At 71.5% G+C, this 7,659-nt stretch overlaps 1 protein-coding gene across 5 annotated transcripts; it reads left to right on the top strand.

The window, feature by feature from the left end:
* The first annotated feature begins 3,889 nt into the window (after positions 1-3,889).
* TINCR (TINCR ubiquitin domain containing) lies at positions 3,890-7,222 on the top strand. 5 transcript variants are annotated; one of them, XR_016223189.1, is made up of 4 exons: positions 3,890-4,201; positions 5,411-5,633; positions 5,998-6,094; positions 7,037-7,222. XR_016223189.1 is itself a non-coding variant. In XM_089316194.1 (3 exons), the coding sequence occupies exons 1-2, from the start codon at positions 3,938-3,940 to the stop codon at positions 5,582-5,584; spliced, it is 438 nt and encodes a 145-aa protein (XP_089172320.1). In that variant the 5' UTR covers positions 3,890-3,937; the 3' UTR covers positions 5,585-5,633; positions 7,037-7,222. The 5 variants fall into 5 exon arrangements, 1 of the variants encoding a protein (XP_089172320.1); XR_016223190.1 differs by lacking the exon at positions 7,037-7,222 and adding an exon at positions 6,746-6,880; XR_016223188.1 differs by having other exon boundaries at positions 3,891-4,201; positions 5,993-6,094.
* Positions 7,223-7,659: the final 437 nt, after the last annotated feature.

Raw genomic sequence — 7,659 nt, 5'->3', positions numbered from 1 at the left:
TCTGTGCATAGCACGGGGCTGCCTCCAGGGGGCGCCTCCGCTGGCGGCGAGGGGCCGCAGGTGTGTGCGGGTGGCACCCGTGTAGACGCGCGGCGGCGCCGGCCCTGGGCGCTGTCACCTGTGCAGGTGGCCGCTGGCTGGGGCCGGGCTCCGCCGGGGCCGTCCCAAGGGTGGAGCTCGGGTGGGGGCGCTGTGCCCGTCTCCTGCCCGCGCGGTGGTGCGGCCCCTCGGGCAGGACGGGCACCGGGCGCCCTCCCGTCGCCGCCGGGGTGCACAGCCCTGCTGGGCCGGCAGGGGGCGCCGGGTCCCGCGGAGGTGGCCGCGGCTCCATTCTCCGCGCGGCTGCCCTGGCGGGTAGGACCGCGCCTTCCACCTTCCACCGGTTCTGACCTGCAGTTGTTGCTCTGTGTTGTCTGAAAGAGAAGCTCACCCTCAAATGCCGCCGCAGCCCGGAGCCGGGAACCCCAGTCTGGGCCTCCCCCCCCGGGGGCCGCCTCCCAGGACCTGCGTCCGCACGGAGGGCACTGCGGCGGGGGGTGGGGCATCCGGCCACGCCCCGCACCCCCCACTTGCTTTCCTTTCCTTAAAGATGGCGGGTCGGACCGGCACAGCCCTCCACCCCGCGGTGTGGGATGCTGGTGCCGGAGGCAGCGTACCCCCCCCCCGGGGCGGGGCACAGGGCGTCTCCGGAGTCCCAGCATGCACCTGCAGGACCGGGACTGGCGGGGACGGGAGAAAAGACCCCCGTGTCCTCCCGGCCCCACCCCCCGGCCCGGAGTCCCCGCCCGGCAGTAAGTCCTCCGGGAGCCGCGCCCACGCGGGGCCCTTCCGCCCACGGAGGCCGGCTCTGTCCCGTCGGGGGGGGGGGGCTGTCTCCCCTGCAGAGCGTGGGGGGAGGGGGCAGCGGCCCTCCGGGGCCCACCAGCCGGCTGCTCCCGGGGGCCGAGCGCGAGACCCTTTCCTCCCAAACTTGCCGGCCTGGGGCCCGCCTCTGCCCGGCTCGGCGGTGCGGCTTTGCTGTTCCGTGACGGAGCGCGGGCTGGCCGCGGCTCCTCTTGGTCAGGGAGAAGCTTCCGCCCGCCGGTCTGGGTCACTCCCCAGACACTGCACCAGCCAGGGCTGGGCCAGGCGGGAGAGCCTTGGCCGTCACCACCGGCTGTCACCGGCTGCCTCCCGGGAGCGCGCAGATCCGGGGCGCGGCGGCCCGCGTGCCACAGCGCCGGCGCCTTGCCGCAGGGCCCCGTCCAGGCCCCTCGCAGCGCCCGCCTGGCTTGGAGATGCCGCCCTCCGCCTCCCTGCCGGCTGGCTGGACACCCGGCGGGTTCCAGAGTGACGTCATCTTGACCAGCCCCGTCGGCAAAGCCCAGGCATTGCACAGACCCGGCAACTCTGACTTGAGCCTAGGGCTTGAAGGGGAGCGGCGGGGGCCTCCCCGGGGCGCATGGGCAGGGCCGGGCCGGCGCCTGTGTCTGGGTGCAGCGAGGTCCTGTTAGCCTTGGCTTTCCGGGTAGTGGGGAAGCAGCGGGGACAAATGTTTGTTAGGAAAAGGGGCCGCTCGCTGGCGGCGCTGGGGATGTGGGAAGTGCGGGCGGGGGCGGTGGGGGGGCTGCATGTTCCCCCCAGCGGTGGGCGAGGGCGCCCTTGGGGGGAGACCCGGATGGAGCGCCTGGCCCAGCCCCGGCCGTTTCAGCCATCTGGGGAGTGAGGCGTGGGACGGAAGCTCTCCGTCATTCTGCGTGTCGAGTAGATGGAAATAAACATTAACAAGGAAAGACCCCAGGGCCGACCCCGTGGCGCCGGCATCCCACGTGGGCGCCAGTTCGAGTCCCGGCTGCTCCACTTCCGGTCCAGCTCTGCTGTGGCCTGGCAGAGCAGTGGACGATGACCCAAGTGCTTGGGCCCCTGCACCCGCGTGGGAGACCCGGATGGAGCTCCTGGCTTCAGCCTGGCCCAGCCCTGGCCGTCATGGCCATTTGAGGAGTGGACCAGTGGGTAGAAGATTGTCTCTCTGCCTTCCAAATATATATAAAATATACTTTTTTATCAAAAGGAAAAAAAAAGTTACTGGGCGATGTGGAAAGGGAGACAGCAGCGGCAACAGGTGGGCGCAGAGCCCCGGGCGGGGTCGCGCTGCTGGGCCCCTCCCCGCAGTGCCCGCCAGGTGGCGCGCCGGAGTCCCGGGGAGGCTGCGGGAGCGTGCGGGTGCGGCGGGCGGGGCGTGTCCCGGAGCGTGCATGCCGTGCAGGTGCGCTGAAGCCGAAAGATGGCGGAGAAACAACCCCGAGCCTCTGGCGGCCTTTTTTTTTTTTAAAGTTCTGCTTTTCCACGAGTTTGCAGCAGGTTCCGTGTTTGCGGATAAACCGAGGCGCGGTGATGGTCCCCCTCCCCCTTTGCCCTCCCCCCTTTTTGTTGTTTGTGAGATAACTTTTTTAAGTTAAAGTTAGGATGACATTACAGTAAAAAAGCTTAATTCTTCCTAGAGTTTAAACAAGAAGTATAAGGACCCAGTTAGCGGGGATACAGCCAACGGCCATGAACGAGAATCGAATGGGAAAGTGGGCATTTCGCCCAGACGGTGAACTTTATTTTTATTTGAAAGTAAGGGTTACAGAGAGAAGGAGAGGCAGAGGGAGGGAGGGAGGGAGGGAGAGGGAGGGAGGTCTTCCACTCGCTGGTTCACTCCCCAGATGGCCGCAAAGGCCGGAGCTGTGCCGATCCAAAGCCAGGAGCCAGGTGCTTCTCCTGGTCTCCCATGCGGGTGCAGGGCCCAAGCACTTGGGCCATCGTCCACTGCTTTCCCAGGCCATAGCAGGAGCTGGACTGGAAGAGGAGCAACCGGGACTCGAACCCGCGCCCCTGTGGGATGCGGGCACTACTGGCGGCGGCTCCACCCGCTGCACCCCAGTGCAAAGTTTTACAAAACCATCTTTACAACACTGGTGCGCGGGGCGTTCCCTCCTTTCAGCCGCCACACAGGAGGGCGCGGCCCCGGCCCGGACAGCAGGTGCGGGAGCGGTCAGCGCGGTGTCCGGTCAGCAGGTGCGGGAGCCCCTCCTGCTCGCCCCTGACTGCGCGGCGGACCGCTTGTGCCCCGTCTTCAGGGTGAATCCCCGTCTTGGCGTTGCCGGGCCGCGTGGCCACTCCGCCGCGAGTGTAGACGAAGCCTGGGCGCGGGATAAGGCGGGCCTCACGCTCCCCCGGCCCCGGCGCCAGCGGGTGTCCACCCCGTCCCCGCGGGCCTGCAGGGCTGCCGGCGGCCGGGCCGGGGTCTCCGGAGCACGGCGGGTCCAAGGCTTTAACCCCGCCCACGTGAGTCTGGGGGAGCGCAGGCCCCTCCTCCGGCTCCCGCCCCGGACCTCCTGGAATCCGGGCGCCAGTCTCCGTGCCGGGGCCGCAGATGGGCGTCCCGCGGGCGGGGGCGGACACGGGGCGGGGCTTGCGCGGCTGGGAGGGGCTGTGAGGCGCGGGGCGGGCAGGGGCGGAGCGCGGAGGGGGCGGGACTCGGCCTGGAGGCGGAGCTCAGGCCGCGGCATGGGCGGGGCCGGGCGGGGCGAGGAGGGGCGGGACTTGGCATGGGCGGGGCGGGGCTTGCGCGGGCGGCCGGCACGGGGAGGGACGATGCCTGGAGGGCGGGGCTCGGGTGGGGCGGGGCTTGCGCGGCTGTGAGGGGCGGGCGGGGGCGGGGCTCGGGTGGGGCGGGGCTTGCCCGGCTGGGAGGGGCTGTGAGGCGCGGGGCGGGGCCGGGCGGGGCGCGGAGGGGGCGGGACTTGGCATGGGCGGGGCGGGGCTTGCGCGGGCGGCTGGCGCGGGGCGGGGCACGGGGAGGGGCGATGCCTGGAGGGCGGGGCTTGCGTGGCTGGGAGGGGCTGTGAGGCGCGGGGCGGGCAGGGGCAGGGCGCGGAGGGGGCGGGGCTTGCTCGGGCGGCCGGCGCGGGCCATGGAGGGGCTGAGGCGCGGGCTGCGGGGCTGCCGGCGCTACCGCATCCAGGTGCACCTGGCGGACGAGGCGCTGCTGCTGCGGCTGACGGTGCGGCCGCGGGACACGCTCAGCGACGTGCGCGCGCAGCTCGTGGGCCGCGGCGTGGGCTCCTGGCGGCGCAGCTTCTACTACAACGCGCGGCCGCTCGACGACCGGCTGACCGTGCGGGACGCGCGCCTGCGGGACGGCTCGGTGCTGCTGCTGGCGCGCGCCGCCGGGCAGGTGCGGCCGCTCGGACCCCTCCCTGTCCAACCCACCCCGCCCCGCCCCGTCCCGGCCCCCCACCCTGCCCCGCAGCTCGCTCGCTCGCTCTCTCTCTCTCTCTCTCTCTCTCTCTCTCTTGGTTTCCGTCTCTACCTTCCCGGCCTCCTCCCAGCCCCCCCTCCACGTCCCTGCTCTCCTGGGCTGTCCAGAGCGGCCCCCCGTCCTGGTGACCCCCGGGGGAGGGTCTTCCAGCCCCAGGAAGTGGGCGGGGACTGCCGGCGTGGGGCAGGGGAGGGACTGGGGGCCGCGTTCCCCAGGCCCACCAAGCCTGGAATGACACTGTAAGGGCGGGAGCCTGAGCCGCCATACTGTGGCAGGAGGCTGGGCCGGGGCAGAGCTCTGGAAGGGGGTTTCAGGGGGGAGCCGGGACTGGGTCGGGGGGCGTCCGGGGGTTGGGGCTGACAGGCAGGCAGCCCTCAGGCTGGTGTACACCGTGAGCATTCATTAAGTGCCTGCTGTTTGCCAGGTGACCCAGAGAGGCTGGCGCCGTCCACACGGCGTCTGTGGTGTGGGGAGGAGACCGAGGTCCCGGCCCAGGCCGGCTGGTGACAGGCACCCGTCAGGGAGGCCTCGGGACGGTGACAGTCCCGGGTGTGCGGGGAGGGGGTCCCAGCCTGGTGCGTGGGAGGGGCGGCGCGAACCAGGCGGGGACGGGGCCCTCCCTGTGGTCACAGGGCGGCCGGGGGCGGGGGCCTCACCCTTCCCATCCGAGAAACGGGGAGAACACGTTTGCCCGGTCGGCCCACACGGCACCCTCGGGCGAGGCGCACTCGGCTCCCGCCCCCGCGCCCCGGCACTGCCTGTCTGGCCGTGGCCACGGAGCAGCGCGGGCGCCGGGGGATTCCCAGGTTGCAGGCAGGGAAACTGAGGCATGGGTGGGGCGGGCTTAGACCCAGAAGGGGAGGAGCTGGGACTTGAACTCCCAGCCTGTCTTCCCCACAGCAGCCTCGAGGGGGCGCCCGCGAGCACCTGGGTCAGGGCCTCCTTGGCTCCCGTCCCCCGGGGGGGAACAGCCCAGGCCTGCACCGGGCATACAGCAGGTGCTCAACAAGTGCTGGGTCAGTGCCGTGGCTGCCGGAGCTCCAGCCGGGCCTGGGGGCGGGAGGGGGTGCACCCAGGGGTCCCCGCGTTTGTCTTGCGACTGTGTCTTGCTGTCCACCCCTCCAGGTAGTCTGGGCTGGAGGAGGCGGAGCTGTGTTGGAGGGTCCCCCGGAGCTGGAAGGGACCCCCGGGGCTGGAGGGTCCCCCGGAGCTGGTGGGGACCCCCCAGAGCTGGAGGCGACCCCCGGAGCTGGAGGGGACCCCCAGAGCTGGAGGGGACCCCCGGAGCTGTGCTGGTGAGGACCCCCGGAGCTGGAGGCGACCCCTGGGAGCCTGGAGCTCAGCCTGGGTAAGTTCCCCAGCACCCGGGATTGTGAGGTGCGTCACCTGCCCCGTTCCCCTGCGGCCCCCGGGGCGGGGACACGACCCCACCTCCTCCCTCCCCCTGGGCTCCCATGGGGGCCCTCAGCCCCGTGTGGCCTTGGGGATACCGCGCGCCCTCCCTGTCTGGGCTGGCAGTGGACAGAGCGCGACTCTTCCTGCAATTCCTGCGGCTGCCGCCAGGTGGCACCCGACAACCACGCTCACTGCCCTGCCGACTGAGCCCCTGCCCCCTGGGAGGGGGGAGCCTTGAGCTCTCCCGCAGTGCGCTTCCAGGGTCTCTCCCTCCCCTCCCCTCCCCTCCCCTCCCGTCTCTACCCTGCCCAGGACAGGACAGGACAGGGCACAACTCTTCCTGCAATTCCTGCGGCTGCCGCCAGGTGGCACCCGACAGCCACACTCATGGCCCCGGCCCCGGCTCTGCCCTAGGTGAGACGCTGGCCCAGCCGGCGGATGCCCACTGTCCGGGTCCCCGACACTGGCCTAGGGTGGCCCGCACCTGCCCAGCCCAAGTGCAGGGGGTGGGGGTGGAGGAGCCCTGAGCCTCCCGCTGTACTTCTCTAGGGCATCTCCGGGGTCCCCCCTCTCCCCTCCCCGCCCTGGACAGAAGGCAGCACAGGACACCGGACAGGACAGAGCCCCCGAAGCCCCGTCCTGGGCTCGGCTCAGCGCTGGCCCCTGCACGGCGGCCCCAGGGCCCCCTCTGTGGCAGGCCCCCTCCCGTTTCGCAGAGGCGCCCCCCGGGGGAGCCGAGGTCGTGGTCAGCGGTCCGAGGGCTGGCGGCGGGGGCGAGAGAGGCTTTCTTGGCTTCTGGCTGGGGGCGGGGAGGGAGAGAAAGCAGTTGGCAGGCAGTGTGACATTTAACAAACACCATGCAAATCGCATGCAAATCACATGCAAATCAGAACCCACTTCGGCAGCCCCAACAGCGACAACGCTGGCTGTTGTGAAAGCAACGTGGGGCCTGCGGGGCCCCCCCTGCTCCCTCCTTCTCCCCCCTCCACGCCCTCCCCCTGCCCCATCCCCCTCCTCCCACCCCCGCTCCCCCCCACCCCCGTCTTCCCCCCTCCCTCCTCCCAGGCCCTGGTCAACGCTGGCAGCCAAGCGGCCTCAGCCCCCGGTTTCCACGTCGAGAAGCTGAGGCCTGGGCCTGGCCGGCGCCCGGCAGCCACACCGCACGTGGCCATGGACCAATGAAGAGTGGGGGCAGGGTCTGCGCCTGGGCCTGGAGGCTGCTCCCACTGCCCAGCCCCGCCCCTCATCTCTGTCCACCTCCTGCTCCCCCACCAGCCCCACCGCGCACTGCCTGTGTTCGGCAAACTCCTGTCCACCTGCCAAAGCCCCGGTGTCAACGCCCCCTCCTTCCCACAGCTCCAGGAGCAGCTCCTGCGTTTCCCTGGGCTCTGGCCACTGCAGCGCGCCCCCTCCCGCCTGGCCCCGACCCCCGGATCTGGGATGTGCTGTCTCCTCCCAGAGGCTCGGGGCCCCCACGCTGGGACCCGGCACAGAGGGGTGGCATGAGCAGGGTCTGAATAAACCCACGATTGTTTGATGCAACATCGTGTTCGCGCGTGGACAGCCGCCGCGGGGAGGAGCCCTGGACGCTGCACACCCCCGGGCCTTTGCACAGGCCGCCCCCTCCCCGCTCAGGCCGTCCCCACACGCCGCCCCGGCTCCCTGCGCATGCGCACCCTGGGAGGCATGTGCACCTGCTGCCCGCCTCGGAGCCCCGGCTGGAGCTCTGGCGGGGGTGAGCGGGCGGACTGCAGCGCTCGCTGGCCGCCGCTGCCTCTCAAATGCGCAGACAGAACCGGCTCTGCGGCCGCCACGCTGGACACGCGGCGACTGTGGCTTCCCCCGAGCCCGGCCACGCCCCTCTGCCCGCCGCCCTCCACGGCTCCCGCTGTCCTGGGGTGGAATCGGAACGCCGTGCCGAGCCCGGCAGAGCCCGGGGTCTGCCCCCTGCCCATTCAGCCCGACCTGGCCACCTGCTC

Source organism: Oryctolagus cuniculus, chromosome 16 (genome assembly GCF_051225735.1).
Source record: "Oryctolagus cuniculus isolate XC-2025 breed Fujian yellow rabbit chromosome 16, ASM5122573v1, whole genome shotgun sequence".
NCBI classification, from domain to species: domain Eukaryota; kingdom Metazoa; phylum Chordata; class Mammalia; order Lagomorpha; family Leporidae; genus Oryctolagus; species Oryctolagus cuniculus.
Note: the sequence above shows the minus strand (reverse complement) of the source record. Positions and strands in the feature narration are given on the sequence as shown.

Excerpts from the sequence above, each read along its gene's own strand:
- TINCR (XM_089316194.1), top strand. The coding sequence starts at position 3,938 with ATGGAGGGGCTGAGGCGCGGGCTGCGGGGCTGCCGGCGCTACCGCATC. Across the intron at positions 4,202-5,410 it reads TGGCGCGCGCCGCCGGGCAG|GTAGTCTGGGCTGGAGGAGG; the intron begins GTGCGGCCGCTC and ends CCACCCCTCCAG.